Here is a 17,981-nt window from a genome sequence, read left to right on the forward strand (position 1 = left end):
ACTACGGCATTTTTATGTTTCTAATCAAAATTCTATTGGGCTGTATATGATTTAATAGTATTTCCGTTTATTTTAGTTAAACAGTTAAGTTGAAGATACCGCGTTTGGTGGCAAGAGATGCAAAGGTAGGTGCACTCCTGCGGTCTCACCACTTTTTTATCGCATTTTCTCATTTGTGGAAAAATTCACTATTGTGCTCACCATGTCCGTCCGTCTGTCTGTCCGTCTGCCCGTCTGTCTGTCTGTCCGTCTGTCTGTCCGTCCGTGACTTCACGTTTTCGTCGACGAGAAAATACGATCTCTGTCACTCACTGCGGTGAGTACTGTTATACAGTACTGTATAACAGTAACAGTAATATAACAGTACTGTATAGTACTGTTATGTTATATTTTCCTGTTATACGTTCACCATCGCCGAAGATATCCTCATGTTTAGGCGACAATGGCCGTTACCAAATGAAAAGTTAAGACATTTAAAACAGAACTTCTCATAGGCTTTCATAAGCTCCTTAACATGGAGGATAATTAAGTCTTGTCCTCAATTGAGTCTTTATGTCATCAAAATCAGAAGCGTCACTAGGTTCCATGGACATGGAGGGGAGGAAGGAGTTACTAAATTTACGATCATAATCACGTTTAATGTAATGACTGTTTTTATGATAATTCATTTAAACTTATATTCAATCCCCATTGAATTCAATTTGTCGGTATTTGTTTGTGAAACAAAAATAAGAATTATAGTTTCAAGAAATTAACATAAAATTATTGGGGTTCAAAAATATTTTAGGCGGGAGTCCCCTCTAAAAAATAAGCCTATATATTGACGCCACTGCTCAGGAGCCGACTGAAAAACTAGGAATTGCTTGTGATATTCACGTTCAAGTTTACCTTCTAAAAACAAGTGTAAAGTTTGTTAAGCATTTTATGAACGTTATTTGCCAGAAATATTCATATGAACTATTTCCCAATCTATTTACATCGCATCCTGTTCAACTCTCGCCAATTTCTACAGACTATTAAGGCAACATCTCGTGAGGGACTTGCTTAAATGGTCAGTTTCTTCTTCCTGTTCATTTTTGACACCTCAAGTGCCAAACGCTAATGCCATCTGTATTGGCATCTATAATTTATTTATGCTCTTCAATCACAGGAAATGGAGCTTCTTTACAGATTCTAAGCGATGACATTCACTCCCGCAGTCAAACCTCACTTATCATATAGTAGTCTAGATACCGAGCCTATTGCATTTAAAAGGAGATAAAGCAGGTATGCTCAGTACAGCTCGGGAGGATGATTTTTTATTATTAGATGGATGTATTTATTATAAGATGGATGCATCCATTTAATAAGATTATCCAGTCTAGTGGAAAAATTACGAATTTAAATTTTTGACAAGCATCAACAAGTTAATTTGTAATAATATCCAATAATGCCAGCAAAAAACACAATAATAGCCATCCATTTAAAATATCTTGAATGAGATCAAACCCAGCATTAACAACATTACGCTCAACGTGTTCAGTCGAAAAATTTTATTTTTCTCTCATCAATGTCATTCGTCGATGTTTGTAATCTTTTAGGCTACTTAGGCTCAAACACAGGCCGAAGGTGCAAGTTCTGTTAATATCACATGACGTTCACTGAACAATGAAGAAGAGACTGCTCCTGCTAAACCGACTGTTTTGCATGTTTTCGTCCAGAAAAAAAAATACACCATGAACATTTTCTCGTCGAAAGTCGTTGAATGTCCACTGATTACATAATTTCGGCGAAAAACTGTGAGGAATGTGAAGCATCGATTTAAGATCAACGCGGGAAGTGGTCCGACTAATACATTATTCGTCGTAATCTATCATTTATTCTCAATGGATCTGATGTTAGTGGCAAACACAAGGAAATTCAAATGCGGAAAAATAAATTGATGCTCTGTTACAAGGAAGCTGTGAAAAGTATAGTTCATGACTGAATAAAATAATATTCAATCGAATAATTCATCCTCAGCAATCATGATGGAATATTATATTTCCATTGAAAAATGATATGCGATACATCTTCAATAATACTTCATTATTAATATATTGTACATCTGTTAAGAAACTTTATAAGAAGTCCAATACCTTAATTTGTGTTGCTCCTATACTGAATGCGGTCCTAATTAATTTGGAGGAATTTTTAAAATGTTTGTTAATTTTCAAAGGAATAATGAATTATTATTAAGAGCTTAAAAATGAATTCAAATATCAAATAGATTTTTTATACGTATAACAAGCCATTATTCCTATGCAATAAAACTACCTTTTCACTAGTTAATGTGCTTCTAAACCCTTCCGTGAAAAAGAATGCTCTAATCTTCATAGAACTCATGACGAGAAACATGAAAAATACTTTGACAAAGTGTCAATCATTTTCGACACGCTCTTTACCATTGAACCTGTTGAACATGCCTCGACCTGTTCAACACGAGCCCCTATACAGGAATATATTAAAAACTACCTTATATACAGCTTTCATTACTCATTCAGGTACTTCATTGAAAGAAAATGAAATGATTCGTCAGTCGCTGTTGCCACAAATGCCACCGGCGAATACATTATTTGTTTTGTTTCATCATTATTGTAGATAAGAAGAGGATAAGGTCTTTAAACTATTTTATTCAAGTTCAGAGTTCATTACAATTTTTTTAAACCTCAAGCCAATACGAAGCACACATTTCGGTGAAACTCGTTCAAATTACTAATATTTATTGTAAATACTTATTTACAATATTTATTGTAACAGTTTAGGGTGCAATACCATTCAGCGTCGTCAGTGATTATTCAGTGATTATTCAATGGTCAGTGATTATTCAGTGGTATTTGTAAACGGGAATTGCAGCTTCATCTACAATTTATTGACCAAAGTTTATTGGTTTATTTGAAGCCAATTGCATTATAAGTTTACTGGAGATATTCCAGCGCATGCCCAGTTTTGCCTATACACCCACAATTGTCAAAGCAAATCAATGTTAATCAAATAATGACCAGTAATTATTACCATTATAGAATGTAACTAAATGAATGTATGTAGAATGTAACTAACATAGAACTGTAATTTGGCACCCGTTTCTAAGTTTGATTTTGATTACAGTCGTTATTTTCCAAATAAACTTAGAATTTACTTATTCAACCTAAACAAAGATATTACTCAATTTAAAGCAGCATTTTGAGGCGCCACGTGATTCCTGCACTAAAATTAAAATTTAATTTTGGGTAATTTCCCTAATTGGAAGGAATTGTAGATACTCGCTCGAATAGCATCTATATATATTTTCGGAGTTCCAGGGCCACGCTTCTATTATATAAGTTCTTTCGTACTATCGACCGAACTTATACAAGTCTATTTGTAAGTTATATATATTTAATAGATGCACATTCTATTCTAAAGAGAAGTTAATAAAATTTCCCAACATTTCACAAAGCTGGAGCCAAATGGGAGTTTCATGTCAAAATTTGGATTTGAATATAAAACTATCTCTAATTCGTATCACTTTTATTTTAGCAATAAAAATTACGGGCGTAAATTTCCATGACAACTCTTGGTTCACCTGCTAGTTAATAGTTCAAGGAGACTTGACGGGTTCGGGATGCCTTAGATTTCAGTCGAAGGAACAGAAAAAAACGCCTTCGTGTACAAGGTGGTGGTGGTATTTAAAAGCGCTCGTTAATTAAGAAGGTCAAACACAGTTTACTGTTGTCACCAACAGCACTTAACAAGGCCTGAGAACATCACGCCAGAGGAGGAGTAGAGCAGAGCGGACGCCTGAGTTGAGTGCAGGGAAGATCGTTGAAGCGATGCATTCTCTCAGCGTCGAGCTCGAGGCAGCGCTCGTAAGTCGAGTTGCTGGGCAGCAGTTCACCACCGGGGTACTGCAGGGGCGTTGAGTACCGCAGTCAGAAGACCACAGATCAGATATATATATACTCTATACATGAATATTATTACCTTTTTTCCTTCAAAATGCGTTTTAATTTCTACATTTTTTTTTTGTTTGGTAAGTTTTAGTCCGTTTGATTTGAAAATTACAAGTTAAAATATAAATATTCAGGCTAAATGAGAGGGGAGTAATCATGATGCATCACATAACAGCACAAACTGTACTCCCCTGCCCCCAGTACTGTGCAGCACAGTACATGCATCACATGACAGCACAAACTGTACTCACCTGCCCCCAGTACTGGGCAGCACAGTACATGCATCACATGACAGCACAAACTGTTCTCACCTGCCCCCAGTAAGGTGCAGCACAGTACATGCATCACATGACAGCACAAACTGTTCTCACCTGCCCCCAGTAAGGTGCAGCACAGTACATGCATCACATAACAGCACAAACTGTTCTCACCTGCCCCCAGTACGGCACCCCGAGGGCCATCGCCGTGCCATCCAGCCACCTCCAGTCGCCGTTCTCGGCTGGGTCTCCACCGCCGATCCAGTAGCCGTACGAAGGCTCCAAACCTGTACGTGATCTAATGTTAGCTTCGACTGTTTTTAGAGATCCATAGATAGTTCAGGACATTCTAGACGAACATCAATGATCCGTTGAATAATACTCCGGAATGATAGGCGAGTTTCATTAAATTTCAAATCCAAATAATTTAAAATAAATTTTTTCCTCCACTAATTTGAGTGAACTTTGACACTGTGATGATATTAATTTGGGGATTACGATCATTTCCCAAAGCTATTTTTTAGAAGAAATTTTTTGACATTTATGTTGAAGAAAATTCTCTTCTTGTCTCAGGCTATATAAATAATTAAAACCTAATGAAAGAATTCAATTTTAATGAAACTGCAATATAGGAAGAGAGAAAGTGGAAATGTTTTTTATGCTATTTACAACGGAATCTAATATCTGTAACGTATGACGAATTTCCTTGAATGAAGAGATTTAAGTAACTTGGTCTAAGTAACTTTTTTTTTAAAGCCTAATCATGCCGAGAAGGTAGAAACAGTCATGACTTACCAAAAAATGATGCACAAAAAAGAATATACAAGATTCTTGCCCCTGTCAAAACGTCTCGTACTTAATTTGGTTATCGACCCAATTAGTTTTGTGAATTATTTGCTTTAGGAATCATCCGGAAACAGCGCACATCAGCTGGATGATTAATAAAACATAATGAAGCTTAAAGTTTTTCACTTCATATTACTGCATTTAAAATTGCATTTTCACTAAGGTTGGTTTTTACTTACAAGTTAACATGGAAGTGGAAGTTTAGCATAGGTGAATTTTTGAACAGAGAGAACTTTATTTAGGCTACTCAAACATATACACAGCGCTTCTCAGTGACCCTGTAGTTATAGGTGAATAAATGAATGAAATTAATAATATATAAATAAATTAGTTTTTTCTAAATGAAACTTATCAGTATCATTTATTTTACATGCTCTACCTTGTTGGTGAATGTGATCAACCACAGTTCGGAATTGAGCGCAGTCCTTAAGTATGACCAGGTCTCCTCCCTCGCGCTGACACAAGTCCCGAGAGAAGCTGAAGTTAGCGTATTGGTCGACGGCGAAATGCAAGCACTGAGATCCAACCGCCACAAAAGGCAGGTCACAAACTCCATCTGCACGGCAAAATACGAGGGGTTAACCATATAACCTATCAATATGAAGCATTAAAGTTTTATTTCGATATAACATCGTAACCTAGCATGAATCTTAATAATGAAACCGTGTTGGCCACATCATGCCCGTTGAATTGTGGACGCCGAGGGTAGATGACTTACCTCAGTAAAAACATTAATATTGCATATTCTCCAGAGGAGTGGTACTAGAGCTGACTCCTCGACACATAAATTTCACAAGTTTAAGCAAAGTTCCCATTACCTACCACCACTGGGTGGAGTTTCACATAAAGGAGCAATGCCGACGGGAGCATTGCATGCGTAGTCTCCGAAATAGAAACCTCCTTCGGTGTGCAGCGCTGCGCAGTATGTGGGGTAACTGCTGTCAGGCTCCACGCTTCCTCCCTCAGCCTGTAAACGCATACATTGATAACTTGCCTATCCAGCATATATATTAGGACATAAGTAAGTTATTATAAAACGATCCGATGGAAGGATGGAATATATAAATAATTGATTGAATCGCGCAAGCAGCGAAACATTTCCTTTCATTGAAAAGAAAATTCATAACGCTATTCATTTTTAGACATAAAAAAATTACCTACTTTATTTTAACTTGTTTCAGCAAAATCGAGTTTCTCTCATATGCTCCTTTGCGGCAACTACTGCATCATTATTGTACAATATACATTTACAATACCGATACAATAAGCGCAATGAACAAAATGTTACCGACATAAATTACCAAAACAACTCACTTGAGACCGACAGGTTAAAATTGTATAAATACTTTAAAAATTTTCACAAATATTGGATAAACATTATCATGATGAATTTTCGAATGAAAATAATTACATCCTCCTCATAACAGTTGAAATTATGATTTTGCTCTGAATTTCAGTCACTTCATCGGGCCTTATTTATGCGAGAGGCTCAAATATGAGATTCTTATCACCTGAGAATCGTCTGATGTTCGATACGATTCTCTGTGTATACAAAATGGAATAGATTCAGTCTTATCCATTCACGCTACTGTCCCTTAAACTAAATTGTTTTCCATGTTTGAATTTTTTCTAATTACAACAGTCTACATTATACCCAAATTTTCCAAATATTTTCGACTGATGCTCAAAATTATTGCGAGAAAAACGAGTTTTATGTTAAAGGTTTACGTTTTTGATCTTGGGCATTTTCCCCTCTTTAGTATAGTAAAACAATTCAGCCTCGTCAGATAGTTAATTGGTAGCAAATACGTTACCTTGAAACAGCTCCGTTGTTCTTCTAAAACTAATTTTCTAATCGAGTCTAGTTAATACAGAGCTTCCATTTTCCCGTCTTTTCCGTATACAAGGCCGATCGAGTAGCCGATCAGTTTCTCAGGATTTTCCCAATAATTTTTTCATGTCAAGATAACTGAAAATGTCCTCTACTCCTAAGAATAAATATTCATTATGACCGTTGTTGTGATGGCGGACAGTACTGATATTTATTTATGTATACCAAGTTCCTGGGTATGACTTGCTAAGACTTATTTAATTGCGCAAATACATTTTACGAATTTTATCTTGCGCATTCTTCTCAGCGATTGGGATGAGCACTTAACATTTCAAAACTAAAAGACTCTTTTATGCGTTATTACCTCATTTTAATTCCTCCAATGGTACTAGTTCAGATTTGGTATTTCACATCGCCTGTATGATTGTACCGTACTTCAGCGTAGGGATGTTTTATTTTTAAAGGACCTTTAGATTTGCAATGCCCTCATCACACTAGATGATCCATCGATCATCAAGGAAAAATATTATTTACATTGAAGGGTAACGTGATTCTATAAAGATACTTAAACAGATGGCATTTCTTGTGTGGTGTTTAACAAGTATTCTGTTATTTGAGAAAGACAAAATCAATAAATGCCCAGAAAAAATTTGAGAAAGACAAAATCAATAAATGCCCAGAAAAAATTTCCAATAATTGACGATCAGACTCACTAATCATTGACTAGAATCCTAAGTTTCACGTAGGCTGAAATATGGTTAAATTATATATTGTGGAAAGGTAATTACGACCTGAAATATAGATAATAGGTAATTGATAGGTAATTACGACCTGAATTTAGCTGTTGGCATCAGCAATCTAGCAGCGTTTCCCCGCTATATATAGACTCTCACTACCGCAATCCTTGGACGATCTTTCGCTAGACGATAGGGTGAGTATAATCATTTCCAGCATTCGAATTTTTTTAAGTATCTACGATTTGACGATTTTGATTAAAATCAGTGGAAATGAATATTTTTCCGCGAGTTGAGCAACTCTATAGTGGCTAGGTTGATATCAACCAGTTACATACTGGTACGCCATGTATACTAATGAAATTTTATCAGAGCTATGAATAATTAATCAGCTCATAAACATAAACGTTAGGATGTAGTCCAATAAGATGTTCGTAGATGAAATTGTGGTCTGGCTTAAGAACGTGTCGGTTTGCCTTATTTTCGATGAACTCGTAGGTAGTATCTAATAAATCCGAATAGCCTATTCATTGTTACAATAGAAGATCAAATTGCAAATAAACAGTCATCAGTTATATTCGAAGCATTGATTTAGATATTATTTCTATTATTCACTTGCTTTGCTCGTTCTTCAGAATTGTCAACTGAAAAGTTCCAGTTTATGTAGGCCGTAATATAAATTCTTAACTTATTATTAAACGGCTAATTTCGTAAAACCCCGTTCAGTTGTGGTTCTTTAGCCAGTTACAAATGCAGAGTTATTCTGGTTATTATTTTTTACTCCTAAATATAATTGTTTGAAACTCTCATTTTGAATAACTTCGCTTCGTCGCTTAAATTACTCCCATTTTGAAAGAGTCGCCTAGCCACAATCTATTAAAAAAAATATAACTCAGTACTCACTGAGGTGAGTGACAGAGAGCGCATTTTCTCGTCGACGAAAACATGAAGTCACGGACGGACAGACAGACGGACAGACGGACATGGCGAGCACAATAGTGCATTTTTTTCATAAATGAGAAAATGCGCCAAAAAGAAGTCAAAAACGATTTCATATTTATAAAAATCATAATTGAAAAGCTTTTCTTCTAAATCGCATAAAATCTTTCTAAATCAAAAGGAAACTATCAATATCATCATTTTTCAGAATAAATTGTAATATTGAGAGCCCACGGCCGATGCAGTACTCCCACCTGCCCCCAGTAGGGCACACCCAGGCCCACGAGTGTACCGTCCCGCCACTGCCAGGCACCGCGGGATGTCGAGTAGCTCGCCCCAACCCAGAAGCTGTCGTTCAGGCCGTTACCTGAAACATTAACGCAGCAAATTATGAATGACTAACAGCCTACAGGACTCTCATTTTTACTACCTCGATATGTGCAACCTCACACATACCATTCACGTAGTTCACGGCGTCAGAGAAGATATCGCAGTCACTTGCCCGGCCTTACGTAAAACATTAACGCGTCAAATTATGAATGACTAACAGCCTACAGGACTTCCATCTTTACCATCTCGATATGTGCAACCCCATACATACCAGTCACGTAGTTCACGGCGTCAGAGAAGATATCACGGTCGCTTGCCCGGCCTTACCTAAAACATTAACGCATCAAATTATTAATGACTAACAGGACTCCCATCTTTACTATCTCGATATTTGCAACCCCAAGCATACCAGTCACGTAGTTCACGGCGTCAGAGAAGATATCACAGTGGCTTAGCACGGCCAGTTGACCGTAGTGGCTGCGGCAGAAGTTCTGAGATTCTTCAGCTGTGAGGAAGTCGTCGCCAGCCAACACACAGCCGCTCCCTACGTCAGCGAAATTTTCTGGGCACACTGCGCTGTCGCTGCCTTGCCGCGAGGAAAAATTAGGAATTTAAACTTTAAATTCATATAAACCCACAAACTGAGTAAGGGTTTGAAGGCGATCGTTTTTTTTTTTTGTAGACTATGTGCATGCGATCGTACAGCACTATGCACCAATTTCTTCTGCTATTGTCATATATTTGTCATGAGCTTCTTATAATTTAAGACGACTGTAATATAACCCATTCGAGGTATTAGTAATTTATGTTTTCTATTAATTATCTCCAAGACCAATGGCTTGACATAATTTGTGGTCTTGACATAAAGTATTATTTGCTCAGGTTGTAATTACAGATAATGTTCGTTTAAAATTTGTATTCGGTTATGCTAGTCTAGGCAATATTTTATACCAGTTTTGATAAATAAATGCATAGGCATCTACTTTAAAACTTCCGAATTTTTTTTTTACTAATTACATTCCCCGTGCTACTCAGGTGCTATGTACTTTCGAAAGATCGTATTATTTTTATAATACTCGATGGCAACGGTAGTAAACACAATGTGGATCAGCGGCAAGAAGAGAACATTGCAGGGCGGCAAGGAACATGTGCTAACTTTGCCACGACAAAAAGTACAACGTCGGGTAAGACCGAATTAATTGGTTCGTGGTTGCAATAACGATTGATGTGCGAACATGGGAAACGTAAGAGCGTTGTTTTTCATGCCAGATTTGTAAAAATGTTATTGATTGAAATTTAAGTCTAAATAGTTCATAACTCTGTTATTCTACAAAGTATTAAATTGAAAATGAGTAAACATCCGTTTCGTTTCTGTTTCTCTCCCGTCTTGTATGGAAGCTTGAATATTAGTATTATATTAGTGTAAAATTATTCGCTATACAAATTAACATAAAATAATTCTATAATTTTATCTACAAAATCGATTAATTCCATTCAAGATTATTTGCTGAATTGCCGCCATTTGCACAGCAACCTAGTCTATTGCAGTAACTCTCCTTTAAAAAATTCAATGGTTTTGTACTTTATATGGACGGCTAGATTGGCAGAGATTGCCGTGACAAAAAAGGTTCACAGAATCACAATATCTGGCCATCATAGAAGTAAACCTCAAATTGATGCATAACATTACATTTGTAGTCAGGATAAGAATAATTAAGCATATTATCCTATATATGTAGGTAGCATGTACTTACTGTACGCCGACAGAGCAATGAAAAAAATAATGAATTTTTTTGCTGACATTGTAGATTTTTAAGCTAGGGTTATCAGACAGCTTCAATGAATGAAAAAATAACGAAATTTTCCGATATCACGTTAGCTAACGATTTCGTTAGACTATTCTACCCTGCAAGCGCAAGTAGAAAATAATTGATGAATTCGCACCAGAAAATTAAACTTGTACAAACAGAGCCACAAGCACTTGTACTAATTAGTCTAACTTGTTACTGACTACAAACTACTAAAAAAATTACAGGTTACTTATCACGACATTTATGTGTAATCTACTGTTAAAAAATCCATTACCCCTGATACCCAATAGCTTAATAGTCTACTGTTCTTTCATCCGCAATATATGATGCTAACAAATTGTAATGAAAAGCTATCAACGGATGATATCAACACTGATCCCTCATTCACGGACGGGGGAGCAAATTATTGTCTACCTTATCAGCAATCTTCTACAATCACAAAAAAAATCCTTCACAAAAAGATACGTACCATTTCACAACTAAAGACACTGCACACTGGTCCATGGCCCGCAACAATGATCTATACCATTAAATGATCTTAACAATGATCTATAACACACCTTAGCTGAACCCATGAATAATCAGCCACCATCTGCTACAAAAATGGATTGTTCGAATCATAATTTAGCGGAGAATTTAAAGCAAATAAAATAAAATAAAAATTCATCATATTTTAGCAAAAATTGGTTTCGAAAATTCTAAAATCCAAGTGCAATCCGTTATCACAGTGGGTCAATTAATAATATAAAAGTTGAAACCTAAATCGGCAAATAAAAGACATGACAACAAGAAGAGAAATAAATCCAGAACAATGTTGCCAATATTCTATAATTGATTCGTCGATGCCACATATTCAATTTTGAAGCATACGTCCTTAGACGTATTACGTGTCATGTTAACCTTTCCTTTTATTACACAAGCTTGCAACATAACTTCATCAAGTTCACTATGGAGATTGAGTCTCACAATAATTTGTCTTTTCTCGATTGAACTGAACAAGCAACTGGACAAACAAGTGTTATGGCCGTTTGAGCACCAGGTTCTTTAGCGTTAGCGTATTTTTTCCAATGTGAATGAAATCTGAACCTTAATGTACCAGTTTTTTTTACATTCCATGCAGTACACTTTGAATTTGAACTTAAGCGTAATATCTTCATTACCTAAATTAAGAAATTCATGTCTCGGTGAGACAAAGAAGTTGTTCCTGAGTGTGATAACAGCGCGATTTTCTCTGCTTTTAAATTTTTTTTCTTTTCCGAAAAATATTTACAATCCATTAAAGCCATCAATGATCAACCTTTAATTGATTATAGTTAAGTGTTTTTCCGATTAACTTTAGGGTAACAACACATTCAGCGTTGACGTCTTCTGCGTCTTTTCAAAATACTAATTCTAAGTTACTTATATAACATTGTTGAATTACAATAAAAAATGAAAATAAAAAAGAACGAGATCATAATCACGGTCATTTTGACCTCCGTCTTTTCTGAAGTGAATGAGGCAGTATCATGAGAGTGCAAGTGTTCGCGGAGGTATTATAGGCACTTGAAATGCATAAATACCTACGAATTACTAACTATTATTGCAAATTGTATTTATAAATCGGTACCACTAATTCATGGCTATTTGGATATCCGCTTGTGTCATATAGGACGCTTTTATCGAGGTTTCGATGTAACAAATGATAAATAGAGATTAACAGAGAAGGATAAATGATAAATTTCAACAAATTATTTTCGCTCCCTAAACGTTGGACACTGACAATTGAACTTCTCTACTGCGGATGTGCCTCCCTTTACTCAAAAAGAAACACTCGTTCATGCATTGAACAATGCTTATTCATTATTCATACATGGCTTCTTTCTGCGCACTGCACGGCACTGTGAAGTCACGCGGGACTGCCGAGAACTGCGAGGCTGCCGGCGGGATATCTTCATTATCAAACACAGTGACTGATTGCATGGTGACGTGCCGCTGTTATGATTATTTCTTCTCAGATTGCAAGGAATTTTTTCTCACGAGATAAATGCGGAAAATGTTTTTCGGGAGGAATCAATACATTGAAGTTTGAGGACGGGTCAAACGTTGTGATTACCTGAGGTAGTGTAAAAAATTAATACGCAGTGACATTTCATCGCAATTTAGAGAAAAATCGGCATTGTATTTTAACATTGATTGCATCGTATTTTAGCACCGGATGTTGAGGAGTCTCACGGTAACTTCATTGCTCAATCGAATGACCGCGCCGCACTCACTGGCGGCTTAGTAGCGAACTCAAACAAAACGATCGGGACAGTGCAGTGCTGCTATCTAACACATCTCTTGTATATTTCACACGCGATAAATTGTCATGCAATTGATCAGTATTCTCAATAACTCGATAATGTGTAGCAACTGCGCACAATCAGATTCATCTCAATAATGTGTAGCAACTTTTCCATCTGATTGACCTCGCCAAATTGTTTTCTTTGGAAACCATACTTGAACAATTTGAATGTCAACCCTGGAAATATGCAAAGTTTATAGGTTCTTCTTAATATATCTATGCTAATTAGTATTAATAAGTGAGCAGCGACTACTTTGTTTGGCTACGCAGCCTTGTTCGAAAATTTAAACTGAATAATGTCCCATGAAGGCAACGCCCAGTCTACTCTAGGCATGCAATAACTACGCACAGCTTCAGATATAGGAGTTGGCAGCTGTTAGCTGAACACGCTATAGGGCTTCTCAGACTAGACCAGCTCCGCAATGCATATATTATTAATAGCGCCGGAACTATGTATTATGTAAATCTGGTAGGATGTAAGATGCGGGCTTCTCAGTTTGATCTGCCGTTGTCTCAAATTGAAAGGCATCAAGTTAGCTCATTTCCAAATTTGTTGTTGGTGTGCAGGCTTGCAGCGAAGTACAGTTTTTTTTTTCAAACCTACGAGTTCAAGTGAGATATTGCAGCTGGAGTCAGGAAAGAGCAGGATTAGTCAAGTATTACCGCCTTGTACAACTGGCGACGAGTTGTGGCATCAGCTCCCCACCGTCGCAGCAAGAACTCGCGGCAGGTGTAGGTCTGCCGGGCACCCGAAGGCCAGGCTCGCTATATGAGAGTGCCCTAATTCAGTTTTCGATCAAATAGAACTCCAAGGAAACGATATGAGTTCATAAAGTTATATCCAACTTACTCCGCTGTAAGTTGGATATGAGTTTGGAGCCCATCCTTCTTAGTGAGTGATAAGAGAAAGCAAGGCCAGGACGTCTCTCAGAAAACACTAAACAGGCCCTACTATCATCCATGACAAATACGGTCATCTTCTGTAAGATGCCTCCATGGTAGACGACGTCAAATGCATGGACGACTGCAGCGTATTCACTGTTAGTTATAAATTCTATAACTGTGGACTCTATACTGAAGGGGGTTTGTTGTTGTTGTTGTTTATTGCGTCCGTCACGCTCGCCGAGGGGGGGGTGGCTCAGGTGGTGGGCGGAGGGCAAGCACCGGAAGAGGGGGGAGATGGGCGAAGGCAGGGCGGGTGTCCAGGAATGCCGCTGCCTCCACGGGGCTGTCCCACAGTGAGGAGACGCTGAGAGACGTGGGGAAGGCGGGTCAGATTAAGAGGTGCTGAACGGACTGGAGGGGATCCCCGCACTCCGGGCAGGCGGAGCTGGGGGAGCGTCCGATCCTAGCGGAGTAGGACGCCAGGGAGCTGCAGTATCCCGAACGAAGCTGGGATAGCGCCGAGCGGTAGGGGGCGAGGAAGTGAGGCCTCCACCGATGCGATCGGCGGTGGCGGAGCTGCGGGGATGGCGTTTATAGCGTCAGTCACCGCAACGCGGGAGGTTATCTCCCTGCGGAGAAACCGCTTGGCCTCTCCGTATGCCCCGGCAGGTAAGATACCATTTGCCAAGAGTGTTGTGACAAGGTGGCCGAACCTCGACTGGATGGAGGCTTTCATAGGGCGGTCCCGAGAGGGGCGGAAACCATGCGAAATGAGGTATGGGAGGGCGCTGGCGAGGAACTGGGCACAAGCCAGGTCCAGGTGCACGGACAAAGGGGGGACGCCGGTCTCCTGGGGAAGATGGGCGATAGGGGCCATTTTGAGGCAGCCGGTGACTAGTCTCAAAGCAGTGTTTTGTATTGATTGCAGACTGGCAGTTACTGTGCGTGAGGCGACAGTGTACCAGATGGGGGCCGCGTAGTTGAGAGAAGCCTTCTCCTCCTTCTCCTCCTTGGAGAAGCCCCAATTGGTGCCATGGAGCAAGGGCTTTTAAGATGCGGAGAGAACCCGTCGCTTTCGTGGCTACGGCTCTTGTATGAGGGGAGAAAGTGAAGTGCGTATCCCAGGTGACGCCTAGGGTTTTGGGAGTTTTATCCAGGGGGATAATGCCGTTGCAGACAGTGGCAGATGGGTGGTATCGAGATTGGTGCGTATCTGGAGTGAAGAGCGTGACCGAGGAATGCCAGGAGCCACGGCCAGTTTCTTGTTAGCGGACCAACCTGAGCCGCTGCGAAGGAGCAAGGCGAGCTCAGCCTCCGCAGCGTCGAGCTCGGGGACGACACGAAAATGGTAAGGTCGTCGGCGTATGAGGCAATGTTGGGGATCGGCACTGGGATGTCGGAGATGAAGTGGTTAAAGAGGGCCAGCGAGATGACCGAGCCCTGGGGAACGCCCGAGTGGATGGCTCTGAAATGTGATTGAGTTCTGAGTTAGAGGCAAGATGCCTGCCTGCCTCGGAGGTCAGCGGTCCAGCGGACCAGGTCAGCGGACCAGGTTGTGATGTAGGTCCGAGGCCGCGATCAGGCTTAGGAGGAGAGGGTGGTCGATTCTGTCGAATGCCGCGGCGACTGTGCGGGCTGGAGGGCGCCGAGATTTAAAACCCGTCGTAATCTGGTGCGCGAGCGGGAGGAGGGCGGTGACAGTGGAGTGTCCCGGTTTGAAACCATGTTGCTAGGGGACGGTAGTGAGGGATCCTAAGATGTAGGGGAGCACGACTCTCTTTGATCTTGGCTACAGGGCAAAGGAGGGAGATAGGGTTGTATGAAGAGCCCTGGTTTCCGGGTTCCCCCTGTTTGAGGATTGGAATAATTATTTAATTTTTCCAAATGGATGGGATAGAGCCTGTGGAGACGGAGATGTTAAAAATACGGGTGATGAACTGGATACCACGTGGGCCGAGGTGCTTAAAATGAAGGACCGTGAGGCCGTCTGGGGGGAGGAGGGTCTGGCTGGGAACGGGTCAGACCGTCTGCACGTATTGCAGATCCAATCTTCGGAGTAGAGACTAATGGAGCGCAGTCGGGAGCATCGCTTGTGGGTCCAGGCATTACAACTGGAGCACCGAAACGAATATCTTCGCCGCGTAACTGGGAGGGAGCAGACTGAGCAGGGGTGCGGGCCAGGGTTGGGATGGATACCCCTGGGTCCGGAGAAGAAGAACGAGTAGGAAGAAAAGATGGGAGGAGAGAAGGACATAAGGAGCTCCAGGAAAGATAGGCGGTCAAAGATGTAGGAAGGGGGAAGGCGAGGCCGAGGCTCCCTTACCCTTAGGAGAAAAAATGAAGGAGCCGCCGTCCGGTAGCGATCCGGGCGGGGAGCCTCTGCCGTTTGGCCTGAACCATGTTAATGCCGGGTCCGGCCGACGCGCAGGCCAGGGTACCCCCACGACGTAGACGCGGCAGAGATCGGGGGCCTGAAGGGGGTAACAAGAGTGTGGCGCCCAGTGCGTGAACCACTCGACAAGGGTCAAAGAACGCGCATCTGCGCAGATAGGCTTGAATGCTCAATTTTACCATTTTTCATTAAATTGCAGGGGCAGTAAGTTAAGTGCGATAAAGCAGTTGGAGGCGACTGAGGTTATAGGCTGGCCACGCAAGGAATGGGGACGAAAATATAATCTTTCTTATTGCAGTGGAATCATGTTGTAGTGATATAGCTGTTGAGTAATGTAGGATTTTGGAAGGAGACTTCCAAAGTGTGAGAAGTGAACAGTTTTGCTTTGGATACCTTGACGAAGACGACTTTAGTGAACGAGATCATTCTTCCAAAGGGAAATTTTTGTTGTAATATTCAAAGTGACTAATGTGGTTGTTTCGGGCAGCTTGATATGCAGAAAATGCTGAACCATGCGCTTGAGTTTTGTTTCTCTTGCTTTAATTGAGAATTTAATGACGCAAAAAAGTTTTAATACTTCTAAAGAATCGTAGTCAGAGTGCGGCGAAATCTGAGAGCGAGATTTTCACGACCATCGTGTGAAATCATCGATCTGCTTCAAGGTCGTGCCCTCGATGCTTGTAGTAGCATCAATCTGCTACCCTCGATCTTGTAGTCTTTGTAATATGATATCCTACCAGCCTCTTTTTTGCGGCAACTGGCGGCTTTTAGGTGGCCGAGGAATGGCCAGCAATCGGGGGTCACCTGCCGAAGACCACAACTGCCCTGGATGTAATGGACCATCATGATTCCTGCCTTCCGGAACGTAGTTCGATTAAAGGCTTATTGGTGCACAAAATTGGTGGTGCACGGCTGCGCGCGCGTTCGAAGCCTCACGGTTCTCAATCAGAGCCGTAAATGAGATGGTAAAATGAATTTTTCCGGGCTTAACCAGCTAGTTATTTACAAAACGAAAGACAGTAATGAAAAAAAATAAGTGAACTTTGTTTAAAATGAGTTATGATAAAAGAACTTTTGAATATTAATGTTCATCAAATCTACGACTTCTACACTTTTTCGAAATGTTAACGGGTTGTAGTTTTTATTCTCTTGTGAATGGTATTATCTCAATTTTTGATCAGCCTCCTTGTTGTAGATATTATCTACCAAAAACTAGTTATGGAGAAGCATGCTGATACGTGGAGTGAAAAGTCCGTACATTAACTGAAAAGATGGGAAGCGCAGCCGTGCACCACCAATTTTGTGCACCAATAAGCCCTGAATCGGACGCCTTGGATCTCTCCGGACATCCACCAATCAGACGTGCACCACTTGGATTTGTCCTCCTCCGGCCTTGACCACCACCTGCCGTGCACCACCAGGCCGCGGATCGAATCTGACTTCCGGGCATCGTTAAATTACGTAATTTTACGTTCAACGCATCTGAGGTTAGGTTTCAGATAGCATAGTTCTCTTCCAAAATTTATCGTCCTTCGACAAGTTGCCGTTCGACCGAGGGCTGGTTCGACCCGCGGCATAGATACGGACGGCTTAAACTGTTGAAGGCTACGTTCCGGAAGGCAGGAATCATGATGGTCCATTACATCCAGGGCAGTGGTGGTCTACGGCAGGCGACCTTCT

At 40.3% G+C, this 17,981-nt stretch overlaps 1 protein-coding gene across 1 annotated transcript; it reads right to left on the reverse strand.

Moving 5' to 3' along the window:
* Positions 1-2,665: 2,665 nt before the first annotated feature.
* Positions 2,666-16,727, reverse strand: LOC108677924. The gene is made up of 10 exons (XM_018166237.1): positions 16,695-16,727; positions 15,569-15,756; positions 15,188-15,374; positions 14,717-14,954; positions 9,297-9,488; positions 8,812-8,924; positions 5,876-6,020; positions 5,433-5,609; positions 4,382-4,494; positions 2,666-3,905 (listed from the first exon to the last, which is right to left on the reverse strand). The coding sequence occupies exons 1-10, from the start codon at positions 16,725-16,727 to the stop codon at positions 3,765-3,767; spliced, it is 1,527 nt and encodes a 508-aa protein (XP_018021726.1). The 3' UTR covers positions 2,666-3,764.
* Positions 16,728-17,981: the final 1,254 nt, after the last annotated feature.

Source organism: Hyalella azteca, unplaced genomic scaffold (assembly GCF_000764305.2).
Source record: "Hyalella azteca isolate HAZT.00-mixed unplaced genomic scaffold, Hazt_2.0.2 contig16660, whole genome shotgun sequence".
Classification (NCBI taxonomy): Eukaryota; Metazoa; Arthropoda; class Malacostraca; order Amphipoda; family Hyalellidae; genus Hyalella; species Hyalella azteca.

Bases quoted from the DNA above. Each gene is read 5' to 3' on its own strand.
- LOC108677924 (XM_018166237.1), bottom strand. From the start codon at position 16,727: ATGATCTCGTTCACTAAAGTCGTCTTCGTCAAG. The intron at 15,375-15,568 runs GTTTTAAATCTC...ATCACATTTCAG, and splicing joins CGCGCACCAGATTACGACGG to AGCCATCCACTCGGGCGTTC. The intron at 9,489-14,716 runs GTGCCCAGTTCC...AAATTCCTAATT, and splicing joins CGTGCACCTGGACCTGGCTT to TTTCCTCGCGGCAAGGCAGC.